The sequence below is a fragment of the Haliaeetus albicilla genome, chromosome 2 (genome assembly GCF_947461875.1).
Source record: "Haliaeetus albicilla chromosome 2, bHalAlb1.1, whole genome shotgun sequence".
Taxonomy (NCBI): domain Eukaryota; kingdom Metazoa; phylum Chordata; class Aves; order Accipitriformes; family Accipitridae; genus Haliaeetus; species Haliaeetus albicilla.
This window is the reverse complement of record NC_091484.1, coordinates 79,203,631-79,222,630: the sequence shown is the minus strand read 5'-3', so window position 1 is coordinate 79,222,630 and position 19,000 is coordinate 79,203,631. Positions and strand designations below refer to the sequence as shown.

Genomic DNA, 19,000 nt, shown 5'->3' with positions numbered 1-19,000 from the left:
GGCACAGCTCTCTGCCTGCCTGCAGAGTCACTTGTTCTCCTTCCAGGAAAGGCTACATCTTGCAGAGCCAAAATATAAATGCATCATGAGGGACGACTCTGTCCTAGACCACTAAAAATCCAAAGACAAGACAGATAGGGGACCTGGCAAGGTGGTAACAAGCCCCAAGTCCTCCATGGCAGTTAGAAGAGTTCTCCTGCCACCCAAGTAGGTGCTTCTCAGAAATACTCTGAGTGATATCCCAGGAGACTGCCTGAAGACTTGGCGTAGCCACCCAGGATTTCTATTGCTCCCAGTCACAACCACTTTGCCCCCATGAATATTATCTGCAAGTGGGGGCTGGTGCCTCTTCATTGTGAAGGCCCTGTTGCCCTTCCCAGGCTTTTTTTTTGGGGGGGGGGAGGGGGGGGATCTGTAGTGAGGGACGAGGCAATGGGATGAGGTCCTCCATCTAGCCGAGAAGGGTGCAGACCCGTATGTCCTTTGGTGATTAACACAAATAGAAACCAGGCTCCAGTTTCCATATCATCAAAGAAGGAAAGGGACTGGACCTAACCACTTTTCACCCTGGGGTCTGAAGCCTTTGTGCAAAAACTAAGCTTCTGAGCCTTAGCCAAGCAATTAATTGCATTAAAGCTAACACAGTGCAGATTACAGCCTTTTATTCTGTCAACCCTCACCCCACAAGAGGATCTAAAACTATCCATCCCCTTAGAATCCTGCAGCATGCAGGAGCAGACACACTGCAAAATGGAGATTGAGTTAGTCTGTTCACACATACCCCACAACATTATCATTTCAGGTGTCCAAGGACACCTGTAGTCTAAAAAAAATCTGTGGATGGCAGCTCTTCTGCAAAGTGGGAAGTTCTTTTCCAAATTGCAAAATCCTCTGTCTGTGACCATCGACCCTTTAGACTATCTCAGAGATTGTCTGGCAACTTGCTGCCTTGTTTGTGAAGTGTTAAGAGTGAATTTCTGGGGTGTTATGGAAGTGCTGCCACTGGAGGTTCTTTCACAACATCTTAAGAAAAAGTTTCTTGGGAAAGGTTAAATCAGAATTCATTCTGCCTTTGGATTAGTGGACCTCTTGCAGATTAATTTGATCTACCTGCTTATTGCTACTGATTGCCTTGAGTGTTTAAAGCCTTAAATATACTGCTGTGGGTATTGACATGAAGATGAGTCCTCCCCTTGGCTGTACTATTTAGGATTTGACAGAGATTTGCTACAGAGGATAGAGCAGCGAGCCCAAGTTTTATTGCACAAGCAGCTCAGAAGAGCTTTTTCCAAAGCCAAGACTTGGGTCCATGAGATATATAAATGACAGTGTATTAAATTTCTTTCTGTTTCAGTCAATGGCAGAGCTAATGCTGGTCTCAGTCGCAGAACCAGGTCTCAAAACAGACCCAAGAGCATGTTTGCAAAGCCCTGTGATTTGATTCCTTTGCTCTACCAAACTGACCATGGTAGAGCCCAAAGTCTGCTTGTCAGTCATGCATCTCCCCAGCCCTACCAACACTGCTGCTGACAATTAAGGAGATCAATACTAAATGCTAGCAGTCTCATAGAGAAGGGTTAGAAAACAGGGTGTGAGAGCAAGACCAGCGGGTTGATATCACCAGATGCCAAGGTAGGCAGGTGGTCTATAGTACAACAGAAGGAAATGCCTTTGCACATATGTTTTTTAATGAGGTGTTAATTGGGCATTGGGTGAACAGCACAAAGAAGCAACAGAGGATGTGGCTTGAGGTTTTGGCTGATGTAAAGCTGGAAGCTTGGAATAAAATGAAAGCTGGGCTTTTACAGTCCCTTGCTGTCATTTCCAACAGGAGAGGGACACCAGGTGGGCAGGAAACTCTGCTCTAAAATCACAGCTGGCTCTGGGGACCTTTCCCTCTTCTGGTGATGTCTTCAGGTACTCCCACAGTGCTGGCTGTGGGAGGAGAGAACTCTGAGATGCAATGGTGAAGGTGGGAAGCATCCTGGCTTGTCCCCTTCTCTAAGGCAATAGAGGGAGATGGGACAGGATGCCCACCCAGGACTAGCTGGGTGGGTGCAGGATGCCTCAGCATACGGCCCTAGTGCCAATAATTAACACATGTGAAACTGATGAAAGAAACCAATGGGGGATGATTACTTTGCTACCCACATGAGAGAGCTTTATCCCTTCTTCTCACTCCAGCCCTACATCTGGTAGTGTTTTTGCAGCCCAAAATAGAAAGGAAGTGGAAGAAAGGCTTAGCTGAGCTTGGGCCCATTTGAGAAGAATAGAGAGAGAGCATGTCAGAGGGAAACAGAGAAGGGCTGTTGGAAGGATGGTTTGTTTCCCATACCACTGGTGTCTTGCAGCAAAGGATCTTGGGAGAACTGATGGTTGATTTGCCTGGGCTTTGTGTATAGCGGTAAGGGCTGCAAACCCACGACCGTGACTCTTGCATCCTCCTGACCCCTTGGCATCTGGAGTTCTGGAGCAGGAGAAAGAAGCTGTGACAACTTTGCTTTTCAACAAAAGATCTTCCCCATAGCCTAACGTGAAAAACCAATGTGTTGGGCCTTCTTCAGCTGCCTCCCTCGCATGCTTTGAGCTCTGCATATGGGGCTGAGGGGAAGGACTGGGGCTGAGCAGACAGGGGCCCAGCCCCAGCTATGCAGTCTGGGTTGCTGTGGGAAAACTCACCATGCACCTTGGGCACCTTGGCTTTCAGGTGTCGTTCGCACTTAGCCTTGGCTTTTAGCAGTAGGAAGATCTGCTCCTCTTTGGTGATGACATCATCAGCATCCACCTGCAGCGATGGGGAGAAATGAGGTTAAACCTCAGCATGCAAAGAGCAGCAGGACACAAACTTCCTAGATAATGCAGGCGATCCGAATGCAAATCCTCCTTTACATCAGCGGTTTCCTCCACCAGCCTTGCTCTGTGTATCTCAGTTTGCTCAGCAATTAGCGTCCCAAGCAACACCTCTTACAAGATGCCACATGGAATCTTCTGCGTACATAGCAAAGGAAGCACACGCTGCAATTGCTCACATCATACACATGCACACACAGGAAGGGAGCAATTTCTGGGGTGGCATGCCCCAGCTTGCAGGGATGAGGCTACTATCCAAGAGGAAAAAAAATCCCAGTAAATGATATTGTACCAAGAACTCCTCTTAAGAATTGCAACCTGCCATCGTCAAGGCAGTGCTATGTCCACTTCTGCATGCAGGCCTTCAGCCACATGGCATCAGGCTCTATAAATATACTACCTAAATACAAGAACATATGCGGAAGGGGCTGCTTTAGGCAGGGCTGTGAGCTGACAGCATCTGCCCCCCTGAGACTGAAGGCTTGGGGAAAACCAGCCTGTGAGCATCATCCTGGAAAGACTAAATTTCTCCTCCTGTAAGGTCTCCAGAGGTCAAGCGACAAGAAGAAGGGGGGCACGGAACGTGCTTTACTCAAAGCCTGTTTTACCCTCTTCTGTTTGCTGCTTGCTGATACATGGTGATACTCAGCCCTCAAAAGCACTTGCTGGTCATAAAAAAAGAAATAATAAAAAAAAAAATCTTGCTTCATGGAGCTAGAACGTTCCCATCAGGCATGGCTGGCCTCGGGGAGCTGGGGGTACAGCCATGGGGAAGGCTTGTTCTGGGAATGCTTTGGTTGTTATAGCATATAGAGCTTTGGTCTAATGCAACATGGCTGCTTTAATTTTCTGCTGTGCCTCTTGGGTACTTAGCTTGAGTGTCCTGCTCAGACATCCAGGGCCTGTCCCACTGCCAGATAAAGCCTGAGATTAGGAAGAACTTTCTCCCGGGTTAGTTTGGCAGGAATGGATGGATATTTCACTGTACCTATCCCAGCTACACTAGGATGTAGCGTTCGCCGCATATCAAGGTGCCGCGATTAGATCACTGATCACCCCCAGACCAGGGAAAGAGACAGATAGCACACACAGTGTGAGCGCCAACTTCCGCCTTTTATTGCGCAGTCAATTCCTTTTATACTAACAAGGGTAGGTGGGATTACAGACACATCATAAGGCTGCGACTAACCCTCTAACTTTCCGTGACATCGCGAGATCTTCCGAACGCCGAACCCTACACTAGGATGATAGTGCCTTTGTTCATTCCTGGTTTTTTTCTCCTGAAAGAACAGTATACTTACTCCTACATTCATTTTCTGCCCCAGATTTGAATGGATGATGCAGATCATACCCTGCAGGTGCCTTGTGATTTGCAGCATAGAAGGGGGTGAGGAAAGTTGTGGACTGTGTCCATCTACTGGCAAGCCTCCCTTGCAGGCCCTAACCTGCAGGATCTGACCATCCTTGTGAAACTTTTGAGGTTTGGGTCCATCCTTGGTACTCTGCCAGTCATGGAGGAAGAGTCTCTGGGAGGTCAGGACTGGCTGGGATCCTCACCCACCAGATCACCCCAAAGCTGGTTCAAAGCACAGAGGATGTAATACCTTATAGGGCTCCTGAACTGGGGATGTTGGTAAGGCACTAGCCTGAGAGAATTAAGTCATGTAGTAAGTTGGGATAAATCACTGCTCTTCTCATTGCCTCTGTTCCCCTAATATTTGTCTGTCTTGATTAATCAGACTATAAATGCAATGAGAGCAGGTGTTGCCTCTCTCTGGATTTGTACAGAACTTGGCACTCACTCGTAAAAGCATAACGTAAGCAAGAAGGGCTGCAGTACTGTTTTAAGCAAAGCAATATATTTCTTTTTTTCTTTTCTTATATTGACTGTGCTGGTGAGACTGGCCACTGTAAATCTGTAATGCAAAACCTAGGGTAGCACTCCATATTCTGACGGATGGAGCAGACCTAAATTTCAATGCAGGCAAAGGAAAGAATAAAAAAACTTGTGAAGCCAGTAGTGATCTGCAGATAAGGAAACCTGTCAAGAAACAGGTTGTAGAGCCTGTCCATGGAGGTGGCTGCTCATTTCAGTCCCTTTGAAGAACAGACTGAAGGGGGTTATGACATTTTGTTGTACTCCCCAAAACCACTGCTAGTCAGAATTAAGGTTCCTTCAGTCATTTTAAGTTAATTCATTTTGGAAAGCAAGTAAGATAAACCAGCTGAAGGCCAATCAGTTCTCAAGCAAGACTTACTACAAATGAAATAATGAGGGTTAATGAAATCCAGCTTAGAAGTAAACTCAGATTCAATTTCCCAGTGTGCTCCTATGGAGAGGAACGGTGGATGTTTGAGCAGCTGGTGTGGTAATGGACACGCAGATGGATAGCTAGATCTGATAAGGGGATTCTGAGTAAAACAGAAGTTAGTTTTTCATGTCCTTGGAAAAAATCCATGCTAAAAATCCTTCAGAAGTGGGAGTTGGTTTCAAAACCGCGTTAATGTTAATGCAAAACAAAGCCATCCCTTTCCAGATGTTTGGCCTGTCCGCATTTAAGGCAACATCCCGCATTTCAGCTCTTTCATTGGAAACATAAAACCTCTGGGTCAAAACCTGCTGTCATTTATATCTGCACAAAACCTGAGTGATTCCACCAAAGCTGGAGGAGCTAGTCTGGATTTATAGTGGCCAGAGCAGAGCCTGACCTCAGGCATTTCAAATGATTCATCTCTCACACGCTTAGTCCTCAAGCTCCTTCGGCCGTGCTCTGAGTAGGGCAGCTCCCAGCCAGAGGGATGTATGGTCTCCAGGCCAGGCACAAAAAATAAATTTTAATTCCCAGAAAGGGAGATAAGTCACCAAGCACTGTGCTGTGCTCAGAGCTGGGAAGAATGGCTGGGGCAGAGCTCAGAACTCAACCCAGGTTTTCAGCTTTCCTGAGCACTGGTTACTGGTCTTAAATTTCCAAAACCTGCCAGACCCTTAAAAAAACCCAAACCCCTAACAACTCCCCATTCTCTTCCCTTCTGCAAAACTGGTTTAAATGCTAAAAGAGATGTTTCAGGTGTGTCTTTCTGTGTTTCTCCTTGGTCAAGGAGGCTGAAACATGTATGTAAACACATATATGAATAAGAATAGAGATTTTCATTAAACCCCATGTCTTCAAGGAGACATCTATGCTCAGGAGACTTGTAGGAAAACTATGCAGTCTGGCAATGCCGCTCCTTTGCTGCCAAATAACTCACATTAAACACCTAAGTAAAACTGGGCTGATAGCTGGTGGTTCTGAACTTCTTGTCTCATCCTGTCCCAACCCCACGTTCCCATCCCTTGCCTCCATCCTTTGTCAACCCCCTTGCTGAGCCATTTCAATGCATCAGCCAGACTGAAAGCTTTCCGGGGACACAGGACTGAGCAGCACGCTGCTGGATCGGACACTGAAACAGCTCAGCCTTGGGTTCAAGAGACAGAAGGTAGGACAGGGCAGATACCCACAGCTGGAAACTGTAGAGCAGCTTTAGACCTGTCAGGTGCCAGAGCACTTTTAACTGTTCAATACCACTTTTTCCTGTGCATCTGATTTTCTTGCTCAGGATCTTCTGATCCTAAGACAATGCTGCCCTACTCATCTTTCCATCCTGGCTGTCAAAGGTTAAAAGAATTCCACAGGAACAGTTTCTTTGCAACACAGATGCACTCATGATATTAGACATCTTTGGATCTGGCTTGGCAAAACTTTCTCTTTGACAATCTCACCACCTGATCCAAAAATACTGTGGGATAGCCTTGCTAAAATCATTAGCAGTTGCGTACGCCAACTTTTTGGAATCTGAATATCCCCAGGCAGCAAAATAAGTGGCTTCATTTTCAGAAGTACTGAGGTGTGGGCAGCAGGAGTTCATAACAGGTAGGAGCTACTGCTGGTGAAGCAGCCACTGCTTTGGAATGGATTTGGATCCCTTGGGTTGGGAGACAGATGGGGCTGGAGATACTGGCATGAGAAGTGTCTGTAAGATACTGGGTGGTGCAGAGAAAGGGGGCTAATTGGTCACAATTGTACAGAATTTGAGACCTGGGAGGCACAAGATGAAGAGAACAAGGTCTAAAAAGAAACAGGACAATGCATGCAAGCAAATCATATCAGTGGATTTAAAATAGGATTAGACAAATTAATAAAGGACAAATCCATCAGTAGCTGTTAAACACTGTAGCCTGGATGCAAATTTCTAATGCAGGAAGGTCTTAAACTGCTGATCACCAAAAGCTGGAAGGTGACAGTCATGAGAGCTGTCTCTTTCTCTAAACATCCTAACTTGGCAGCTCCTTGGAATGGTCTGTTAGGATAGAAGATTGACTGAATAAGGCTAGTTTTATATATATATCTCTCTCTTCATAGGCCTTCTATTTTTCTAAGGCCACAGAAACCTTGTGCCCTGCTGAGCATCCAGGAACATACATGTACATTCTGGGTATGGTCCAGTTTGACATGCTCAACACAATCTACTGTGTATATTCTCTGCACCTGCTGTTCAGGACCATGAAAAAGTAGCTAAGAGGTGCTAGAAGCACTTCAGCCAAGTGAGTGCTGCAGCCACAACTCACCAAGATTTGCATATTCAATGTTTCACTTATCTTTTATCAATAACTTCTGCTATGAGCCCACCCACTTACAGCCCAACACCTCTCATTCTGCAGGTGCTTATTAGCCAACAGAAAGGAACAAACATAATACGTGTTTTCCAACATAATACCTGCCTTGCTGGCCAACTGGGAACATCCAAGATGAGATTTACCAGTCTGAGGTATTCACCCAGAGTTCCCTTTATAGTCACTGATTATTTAGATACACAGATCAGCTGAAATTCATTCCCTCCTCAAACCACTACCTAAAATAAACCAGATCAGCTGTGGGGATTTTTTTTTTTTATTTTTTTTTTTCCTTTGGGCAGCTGGTGACTGCAGTAATTGGTCATGTTAAGTAGCACTGAGAGGATCTGTGGAGCAGAGCTTTTGCTGGTATGAGCTCTGGGGGCAAGAGAAGCATCTGAGGCAAGTCAGAAATAGTGTCGCAGACAGGTACATCTCCCAAATCCAAGTATTTGGAAGTATGAGGTCATCGTGTCCCTGCAGAAATTAATCACTCTAAAAGAGCTGACAGCAAATCCCTTTTCATGAGCCTTCCCTAACTTGCTTCAGCATAAATTCCTGCGCTGAGCTTCCTTGGCATTAAATTTGTACAAGCTCAAGTGACGGAGACAGGCTGGGGACTACGCAGGTAGGTGCAGAAGGACAGCTTTGCCCTTCACTCCTAGTTACAGACTAGGGGAAAGGATGGGGGCTCCTCCCTGGTCTCCCCAGTTCTGCAATCAAAACCCATCTGCTACTCTTTCTCAATGTTTATCACCTCTCAGCTTTCCAGCACTGTTTTTTGCCAGAAAAAAAAAGGTCCTTGTGGGGAAAAGATCTAGGAATGCTTTTTTTTTTCCCTCCCTCTTGTTCAGAGAAAGCAGAAACGCAGAGCAGGAGGCAGGCCAAGCAGGGAAGGGTGAAATGACAATGCTATCCAGAGGCTGTTAAATCAGTTTTGGTTCAGCTTTTTTATTCCCTTTTCCTTTGCCCCCAGAGGAGGCCATGGGGTAATTATGATAATGTTTTCTGGTATTTCCATTTCATTGGCTGATCTCCCAGCCACTAAAGTAAACCCCAAATCTCAACGGGGAGGTCATATTCATTCTTGTTTATGGGACTCATTTTCAGAAATAACACTATCCTTTTTGTGAAACTTCCCTGGCAGCAACTCAAAAAATAGCTAAAGGCAAACAGATTCCTTGGTCGGGGTTGAGAGCATCACGGCTGCTTGACGGGCCCAAGGCAAGGGGCTGCTGGTGATCACCATCTTGGACAGCCGTAGACCAGGTAATCGCTGGTGTGAAGCAGAAAGGGGGTGCAGGCAGGAGGGGGGCTTAGGAGAAAGAAGGGAAGAAGGGAAATGTGGAAATGAAACCATCGATGCTGGTGATAGGGAGGGAAAATGGAGGTGGGTCCCAAGGGTGTGGGACCAGGGTGGGACATAGGTAGAACTGGCCGTGCGGGTCGCACCCCAAACCAGCCCTGCTGATTTTGGTGGTCACCTCTGGAAGGGTGATCATAGTGCTGTCTTTTTTGTGAGGAGTGAACCTGATGGACTGGGGTGGGGACACAGAGACCAAGAGTTAGCCAGCTTTGGGGAGCACGACAAAACTTTTCTAAGGTTTTCCTTTAATGGTGCCTTAGGTGAGCTGGGTGAAGGGTCTAACTGAAACACCAAACCAAGCAATATAAGGTCATAAACTAAGTCTTTTTTCTGCAACAGAGACTGCAATTGAGCTGAGGGCATGAGCGGGAAGGAAATTAAATTAGAGCTTCATTCCGGCCTTGCTGATAGAGCAACCCCTCTCCTGAACTCTGTAAGGGTCAAGATAGTTGTTAGAATTAGGAGATTAATCTAACCAAGTCTAATCAAATATCAGACCTGCACCTGCCGTAGGTGAGCACACCTCTACTGATATCAGAGCATCAGGCTGGGCTGAAGGCAACGTGGCATGGATGCCAGGCATGCAGACAAGGGTGGCACAACTAAATAATGCCACAGAGTAGGGATCCAGCTGCCTTTGGCAGGAGCTGATGTAGCCTTCACCATGGGCTGAGCAGAAACAGTCAGTCAGGAGCTCGTGGTGATGGGGAATTGCTCAGAATGGACATGGTTTAGTGGGCATGGTTGATGGTTGGACTCGATGATCTTGAAGATCTTTTCCAACCTAAATGACTCTATGATTCTAGAAGAAGGACAAGGTGGCAGGGTGGAGGTGGCTGGGAACACAAGGTGTTACCTAAGGTTGGCCAGCAGTGGGGTGGCAACATGGGATGGTGTAGAATTGAGATCCTGACCCCTGTTTTTTATAAAAGGAATTGCCTTCCTTTGGATGAGAGATGATGGATTCTTTTGATTATTTTGTGATCGGGTTTTGATACCTAGTTTGTCTTCTCTGTTTTCCTACACTTATGCAAGGGAGTGTTTGTACAAGCCCTGCATCTCCTGGCCACTGGAACTTGCTGGTTTACTCAGGTCCAGATGAAGCCTGGCAAGTATGGAAGGACCAGGATTTGTGTGTGCTGTCCTGGACAAAATGTACCCTGTGCAATCTCTGTTACGGGGTCTGCTGCCAGTCCTATAGCAAAGTAGGATCTGCTGGGCTGCAACTCAACTGGTGATTAACTGTGCCCCGTGTCTGGCTGCATTTCACAGAAGAAATACAGGTATGCTTGCCATTTGCTGGATTTGCATGCTGGCTTCTGCCGTCGCTCAGGGCACATGCTCCCTGGCAAGAAAAACTCCTTGTTGGGTTCAGGAGGAGATCGTGACCCCACCATTTGACTCTGGAAGCTGGCACTTCAGGCAAAATACATCCCCTACCCCCTAAAAGCTGCTCTGGACTTGTGCTTGGACTGGGAGGGTCTGGCACTTCATATTTCAGTGACAGCTTACAGCATCTCCCTTGTGGAGAGACAGAGCAGAGTAAATACAGATAAATGGCATTTATTCTCTTCTAATTTGGGCAATGCTGGATTTGCCCACTGCCCAAATAATCTAATTCCCTCTCTTAATTTCCTGCTACCTCTGTGCTTATTACCCTCTGCCTGCCTGTGTGTTATCAGTGCCTTGGCGTAAAAACCATACAAAAACAACAGCAAAAAAAATCCACTGGGGGCAATTTGTTGCAAAGAGGAGCTAATGGGGGGGGGGGGGGCAGAGAGTGGTACTTCTTCTGCCCTGAGGGATTTAATTTAACTGAATAGGCATTATTTCCAACATTAGGGAAGAAAAATGTGGTTTGAAACCTATTTCCTTTCAGGTTAATGCTGGAAAGATTTAAAAATAAATAAAGCCGAAGTGCCAGTTGGCCCAGCCGGAGGTACAGTAGCGAAAGCAGCAGAGGCACAATCCACTGCCAGCAGCTAATCGCAAGAGCTGCGGAGCTGTGGTTTGCTCAGGACATCGGAGCGGCGAAGAGGATGGGGGGAGGAAGGCCGTTTAGTAGCAGGAGCCTCTGGACTCCTGGACAGGCCAGGTCCAGGTCCAAGAAAGCAGATTTGGAGCCCCCTCTGCTGCTGGGTCTGCAGCTCCGCTGGGCTGCTGCAGCGGGACTGATGTCTCTTCCCCACGTTTGGCTGCAGATGCTTTGCTCAGTGCATGCAAATGGGGGCAGGGGGGTGTACGACAGCAGCAAAGCTTAATTCCTGGGGGGGACTAAGCATCAGATTGACCCACCCGTCATGGGACCAGATGTGAGCCTGGCAAGAACTCCCGTTCTCATCCCTGAGCTCTGCTGTGCCCCGCGATGGACGAGCACCCATCTCTCTCTCCCCCTGCCAAGTATCACCCATAGTGATGTTGCAATTATGGCAGGAATTCAGATTTGAGAGCTCAGGCAGGTGGGTGCTGAGCTGAGCTCTCTACGTTGCTGTCCTGCCGTGTGAAGCAATGCCTGTGTCTGTCCCTCACCCCATCCCACTGACGGGATGGGAATCAACCTCACGAGATGTCTTACTCCTTCGAAAGACTGAGCTTATAAACGCCAGAATGGGACAATCAAATCAAGAGGGTGTGAAGACAGAAGGGTGAAAGGAGGAGGAGACCCAAGGGGCACCCAGGTGAAGAAGAGGGTGGGGGGAGAAGGAGTTGATGTGAAGGGGAAGGAAGAGCTGGTCGGATCCTGATGAAATAGGACTCTGGCCACAAGCTGGGGAAGCACTGAGAGACTAGTGCACAAGCTGCTCTGCCCTCTACCTGCTTTTCCCAGCCTCCCAGAGGGTAAATGAAGTTGGTGGTTTTGCCTTAATCTCTTGACCACATCACCCAAACCACCGCCTGCTCCAGAACAGCAGGGCGTCTCTGCTCCAGCCAGCCGGGCTCGGGGACCCTGCACTGCAGCTGCAGAAAGCTGAATAACTTCACGCTGTGTTCAGGGCTGTCTCAGCCCTTCCCACGAGTGCCCTCACCAGGCTGGCTGGTCCCTGCTCCTCATCCTACCCTCAGGCACAGATCTCCCATGTTCAGGAGGTGTCTGCCCACTTTTGAGGAGCTTGCCCTCCTCTTTCCCAGTGCCTCCTTGCCCTGCAAGAAGGACACACTCCTACCCTCAATCATAAATCCATCCTCTCTACCCATGTACAATGGAGTCTGGGTCTCAGCACTGTTCTGCCATGACTGCTGTAATAAGAAAAATGCCGTGAATGGAAAGAGGGAATGTTGGCATGGAAAGACGCGGGGCAGAACTGGGAGTGTCGCATCCTGTTACTGTTTCTTGGGGAATAGGACAGGCTGAGCTGGTCTCCTTCACGTCCCTCCAGTCCCATTTACTCCCACTTTGCCTTGGGGAAGCCTCATCCTTCGAGCAGCATGAGAAGAATGGGAAGAAAATCTGCCTGGACAAAGCACAACTTGCAGACTCACGAGAACTCATGCCAAAGGAAATTAGCTGATTTGAACATGGATGTGCTCTGCATTTGTGACCATATGGCAAAATATTTCTTTGGGATGGAGTAATACCATGACAGCAACAGAAGAGGACCTTTATCATCCTTGTCACTTCCAAACTCTTCAAGTTGTTTACCTGTATGGATCTCTTTCCTTAGGCATCCTGGCATCCTAATGCCTCTATTACTAAGGGATCTCCTGATTTACGGTCAGCACATATCATTTATCAAGGAGAACTGACATTTATGGTGCATTTCCAGGACCTGGAGTTTTAAGACAACATCTGTCTCACCAAAATGATTGCTTGCTTGCTTTCCTGCTTTACATCCCTGGAGCAAATGAGGTGTAACCCAAGAGGCTGAGCTATGAAAAAAATCCTTCCAAGCAAGGAGGAAATTCACCATGACTGCTTATCAGTGCTGCCCAAGCAGAGGTGGTCTTCCCAGTGATTAGAAGATGGAGCTGGTGTAGGGAGGTCAGCAGTGATCACTACTGATTTGAGTTATGTTCTTGGATCATAAATAACACACATCACACTCCGCACTTGTGCAACAGGATTATTGTAGTCAGGAATGATTAATCCCGACCTAAAGCTAATGTCTAAAATATTCACATGAATCACACCCTGAAACTGCCAGTTCTCCCCTCTGACTACAGTGGTTCCAGAGAAGGACTCGCTCAGCTGGAGGCATCCACGTGTCTCCAAATCTCTTATGTGAGATGAGACAAACTCTACCCTGAACTTCTCAGCTGGGTGTCCGAGCTTGAGATCAGCTGAAGCCAAGGACTGCCTCCTCTGCCTAGACCAAGGCAGGGGCTGCAGGCTTAAACCCAAGCTAGAAAAGCAGGTCTGTGCTCTCTGAGCTGCCGGAGAGATGTAAGATTGCTCCTTGGTGCCTACTTGGCAGCTGAACGTGATGCCTGACCCTCCTGTGACTTGGAGGTGCCCGTGTTTGCTGCTGAAGGAACCCTGTATCTGTACCCCACTGGTTGAAATATTGGAAGGACCATAAAAAAAAGTAGAGGTCATTCTGACATTGTGTTTTGATCTGTCTTGGCTCCCACCCATACCTTTCTCTCATCTTCAAGGGATGATACAAAGGAGTGTGCTGTAAGACCCCACATTTCCCAGCATGTGAGCCTAGCTACAATGCTGGCTTCTGTCTGTCTTTTTTCCCCTTTGAAAGCAGATGGTTTGTTTCGGTTTCACACCTTGCTGTCTACAATGATTGTTTCACAACTACCAAGGCTGCAAGGCTTGATTTCTGCCCTTTCTTTGTCCTTTTGCATTTTATTTTGTCATGCAAAACAAGAGTCCAAAAGGCCATGGAGGGGGTTCTCTTGTGAAAAGGGACACCTCTTTCCTCCTTGCCATGCTCCTACCACAGATGCAAGGAGGATCATCTCAGTACAGACCCTCTGGCCCTGAAATTGTTTTCAGTTATGTGACAGATAATGTCACTTGGACAGAGCAACAGAAGGGATGTATTTTTCTTGATTCATCATGGGAAAGTCCAACTCGTTCCCCTTTGTCTCCCCAGTTCTCTTGCACCTCTCAAAAATAACTCCCTCCTCTAGTTTTCTCTCCTGGTTCTCAAAGCTTCAGGCACTGATTTTTTTTTCCGAAGTCTTTCTAGGAATACCCTCCCTGGACGAGGGAGTTGGAGTTCAGCCTTTTACTCAAGTACTCGGAATTGTCCTCAGACAAGACAGATGGTTGCAGTCAGCTCGGCCAAGGATGCAAAGAGAGCTGTCTTAACACACTCTGACACGTACTCCCTTGTTATCCTCCCACAGTGGAAAGTACCGATAAGAAGTGCACAAGAAAGATCTATATCAAATCATGAGATTAGAACTCTAGAAAAAGAGTACTTTTTACTTTCATTTCTCATACCAGCAGCTAAAGAGCTGGAGGTTATAAAGCACAATATGCCCCGCGGGAGTGTGCTTGGGGGGAGAATGCCAACAGCCTTTGCTCAGCTCTCCAAACTGCACAGAAATGGGATTCTCTCCATTTCACAACTAACTACCATTGCTTGTCTGAAACCAGGTCAACACCATTAATGCTGAAGAATGAAAGACTCCCAGTAGATTGTCTAATTGAAAGCCATTAAAGACAACAATTAAAAGAAAGGTCTACAAGTAAACACCTGGTATTAAGGAGTAAGAATTAATTACCTATTCTTAAGTAGTAATACTAGCAGAAAACATTCTGTTGGCTTTGGTCCATGAGTGCTAATAATTGGTGTGCCACAGTCACACCTCAGTCTTAAGATGCTCAACATTAGACAAAATACAGATTCATATATAGAAATAACAAATATTGCATATACTTGTTGAACACCATACATACAAATATTTTTGTTTTTCTTTCAAATCAAGCCAAAACAAGGCTTTCCTATATTGCTTGTGAAATAGGCATTAAAATGTTGACTATAATGTCATTAAATTCCTCCGCAGGTGCAGCTGTAGAAGGAAAATCTTATTCTTGCTATTATTTGCCACAAAAGTGACAAGAATCCCATTTTTTTCTGAGCAGTGCAGAGGTAAGAAAATCAGATATCCCCAGAACACCAAGCTTTGTTTCCCTGGCAATACGCATGGACGGTCCCAGTGTCAGGCTGCTCTGGCTCTCCAGCCATGCCCAAAGGCACAGCCACTCTCCTTTGCGAAGAGTGTGCCAGAATTGCTGTTTCAGGATAAAGGTTTTGGATCCAGCGACTGCTGGAAAAGTCTTGATAAGAACATCTCTGAGCTGCTCTGCATTTGTTTATGGTAGAGCAGTGTCCTTACTACCACCAGCTGCTGGGAACTGAGGCACGGAGTGATAAGGGCTGGTGACATCGCACCTAACTTGAAGCATCTAAAATGCAGATGTGTCGTCGGAACTTGACACTCGGGTCTCTTAGAAGAAGAGAGAAATAAGCACTTTCAGGGCGCTGCTGTTCTGCTCTGCACTAGGACTTTGACACCGGGATGGGATGAATCATGCTCTGGACTCTGCTAGCTGTATTGGTTATGCTTCCACTGACTCTACAAGAAGCCTGGGGTGAATTCAGTGTGAATAAGCTAATCCATGTCCCCTGTACGTCACATCAGTCCCCAGTTCACTGTCTGCCACCAAAGATCAGGCAAGTACCATGCAGCATGCGAGGGTTTGAGCCTGGAGCGTTAACAGTGCAGGCACCTCTCCTCTCCTGACCCCCTCCCTGCCAAGGCTGGATGAAGCTCACCGAGCAGCCCTGAGCTCTCTTCTGTAATGCCCAGGTTAGTGGGGTAAATCCACCTGACCAGTACGGTGTTACCAGCAATGGCAGGTGGCACATGGCCCTCTGCACTGGACCCATCCTACTGGACTGATGGCATCCAGAACGTTTCTGAAGACCAGTTAATAACCTCCTGGAGCAGTGTGGCACATCAGATCTCATCTTCTGTACAGCATCCCTGCTCATTTCCACTAATGACCGCTGCTCCGGAGCTGACAGTGTGATCAGCTCTGCAGTGCCATTTTGCAAAGGTAAAATTATTCCACTTTCAGTAACAGCGGGTGTCACTCACAGCAGTCTGGAGGAGGGATTTGGGTTCACCTTTCTCAAAATAAATGTTTCCAAAACAAATGTCCTTGTCACAGGAAATGCTGGGACTTTGGACCAGTCCCAGGGGGAGACGAGGTGGACAGTAGCCCCCCATCGCCAGCAGTAACCCCAAGCGGCTATGCTTTTTGTTGAGCTATGAATGCAGTCCAAGGAAATACTTGTGAAGCACTGGGGAGAGATTGGAAGCCACTAATGCCCCCAACACCCCGTCCACAGCGCCAATCCTAACTCGCAGCAATCCTGCTAACAGCAGCCCCCAAATCCCCACGGCCAGCCGAGCGGTCAGATGCCAACCGGCGCATCCTCTTTGGCATGCATGATGCGAGCCACGGAGCTATTTTAGCAGTGAGGTCAGGTCCTGCTCGAAAGACAGCCCTGACAACACAAAGTCCTCTCTTTTTTGAATACATTCATCAAACAAACTCAATGTCAGGCATTTCGAGACCCAGCTGTTGCTGGCTTGGCTTTCAGGTGGTGGCCAGACAGTGGTGTATCAGCTGCCTCAGGCTTTGGAGTTTGCCCTCTGAGATTTCAATTCGCTGATGAGATTGAATGGTTGTTCCAGAGACCTATGAGGATTTCTCAAGAGGCGATTTTGTGTCAGCTGCTGCTTAACTAAAGGGGAGGGAAAGACCCAGCTGGAAATGCTTTTGTGTAGCATCACCCTTGGCATGCCTCAACCGGAACATCACCCTTGGGCCACTGAAAATCTCAAGGCAGAGCTGAGGAGCATGTAGAAAGGAAGGACGCTGACCTGGACAAAAGGGGTTGTGTGATGGAGAGAGCAGTGCCAGGCTGTAAAATGAAGTACATCATGCTCTAGAGTCCACTGACTTCATGGACTAGATCTCCATAAAAAGCTACTACACGGAGGACATCCCCACTTCATCATCTGAATCCCCTTATATCCCACCTGCCCTTGCAGTCATGGCACGTTCCTCATACTTCTCAAGCCTAGAATGGCCCCATATTGCCAGCCAAAAGGGCGATAAGATGTGGAGGTGACTCCAAGCTCAGGCAGCCCATAAGGGCACTTAAAGGAGTCGGGCCAGGACTTGGGAGCCCGTGCGGTGCCAGGCAGCTCCCGGCACGGACCGGCACGCGTGATCCTATAGCAGCAGCTTCAGCTCCCTGGTTCAGCTAACGAGTCACAACTCGGCACCCACAGGGCAAAGCATTCGCCAAGAGGCAAAACAGGCTCAGCTGGGAGTTCAGAGTGATCTTGTCTTACTAATTTGGCATTGAACTCTGAAGATGTTCAGGTCCCTACATACCTTTGCTAATCTAAGCTTTCTAGGTAACTACATCTGTATTGCTGGGAGTTTGAAAAGTGAGTGCAGGTGGCGGCCTTTCTGCCTCAGTTTCCCCCAGGTACAGCAAACCTTCTCACCTTTCCTTGCCTCATCTGTTTTGACTACCTCTAACTTTTTTTTGTGCAGATATGTCTCACTGAGAGAGGGAGTGGTGGGAGGAGAGGAAAAGACAGATTTCAGAGCAGACAGCTACAATGAGCAGTAACAAGCTGCAGAAGCATTACGCTCTCTTCCCTTGGTGTCAGGGAGAGCTCTGCTTGCAACAGGAATGAGAAAACAGCTCCTGCAGCCTGAATTGCTGCTCCACAGCCTTCCCATTGGCAAATCATCCGCCTTTTTGTTTGAAGGCTTGACTGAATTTCCAATGCAGCTGCTCCAGGCCATGCTATGATTGATTTCTTTTTTGCCTTTTTTTTTTTTTAATTTTCTTTTTTTTTCTCCTTCCAAAACATCAACTCTTCATCTTACAGCAGGCTGCTGAACCCTGATCAGTGATCAAGCACAAGATCACACCGTGGCCCCACTCAGCCCATGAATTTTACGAGGGAGGCAAAGTCTTGGCACGCCTTCCCTACTGCAGCTTCGAGACCTAGGACACCACAAAACCTTTAGGTCAGGCTAACCTGCTCCTTCCCAGAGCCCTGTGTGCATTTTGCTCTCTCAGTGCCAGACATCCAGATGTGTCCAGCCTCTGGTCCCAGCAGATCCCCAGCCTAATGTGATGTAGATAATGTTACATCTGTACACACACAAATGTAACAGAGACTCAACACTGAGCTGGCTTGGTGCAGCCCTCTGTTCTTCTCTTCTATCTGGGGAAGAAGTCAGCTGGAAGCTAAATTCATTCTTCCCATCTTGGATGTCCATAAAGGGGCTTGGTGGATGCTCATGAGATGTTTCTGCTGCAAATGGTCAATCCCACATCCCTCAGCCCGCTGCCCCAGTACTAGGGTTTGGGATTTACTCATGCCAGCTCACGTCTGCTGGTGGGATGCTACCACATACGGACCGCAGGGAGACGAGGAATTCATGCCCTGTGTGTGCCGTGCCAAGGCTGTGGGCCAGGCAGGTACGGGCTGAATGCCATCTCCCCCCCTGCACTGTGTGTGCCAGCAGCCACGGCTGAAAGCAGAGGAACCTCGGTGGCTCCGATAGCTCACAGCAAAGTGGCAGGATCTGTTCTCCCTGGGGTGCACCTCCACGTGCCCTCCCGTGCGGGACATGCTGAGCGGCAGCACGTCTGGTAGCTGAGGTCAGGTACTAGGGACTGGTGGCAACAAAGGGTTAAGGCACAGCAAGGACAGACGCCAGCGTGGGTTTGGTCAGGAAAATAGTCCCTCAGTGGGGGTAGCTGCCATGGTGGGGGTCAGGCTGCTGTGACTATGCTGTGCCCATACATGTATGTCACTGGGCTTCATATCACCTAAGTTTAGAGGTCAGTGCAGAGAAATAAGCATTTCCAGGGTGCGAGGTATCACCTCCTGCACTAGATATCACCAAAATAAGGCCTGTTTGTCTGCACTGGTTTTTGGCTATCCAACTGTGTCTGAGCATCTCTGCAACCACAGGAAGGATATTGGTTACGCACATTACCCAGGGCAGAAGGTGTTCTTCCAGCCCAGCGGCAGAGAATCACGCTTAGGAAAGATGCTGTGGGTCTGCAGGGGTGAATCAAACTGTCCAGCACTGTTCTCTGCCCCTGAGGTGCATGGGACAACCC

At 47.7% G+C, this 19,000-nt stretch overlaps 1 protein-coding gene across 2 annotated transcripts in view; it reads right to left on the bottom strand.

Annotated features, from left to right (window-relative positions):
- PTH1R (parathyroid hormone 1 receptor) overlaps window positions 1–19,000 on the bottom strand; it is a 127,627-nt gene that overhangs the window by 62,464 nt on the left and 46,163 nt on the right. Inside the window, exons 2-3 of one of the 2 annotated variants that reach the window (XM_069778401.1) lie at window positions 2,680–2,785; window positions 2,336–2,467 (exon numbers count right to left, since the gene is read on the bottom strand). In XM_069778401.1, coding sequence (XP_069634502.1) covers window positions 2,336–2,467; window positions 2,680–2,785 — 238 coding nt within the window. The remainder of the gene's footprint in view (window positions 1–2,335; window positions 2,468–2,679; window positions 2,786–19,000) is intronic. The other variant, XM_009917964.2, reaches the window with a different exon arrangement.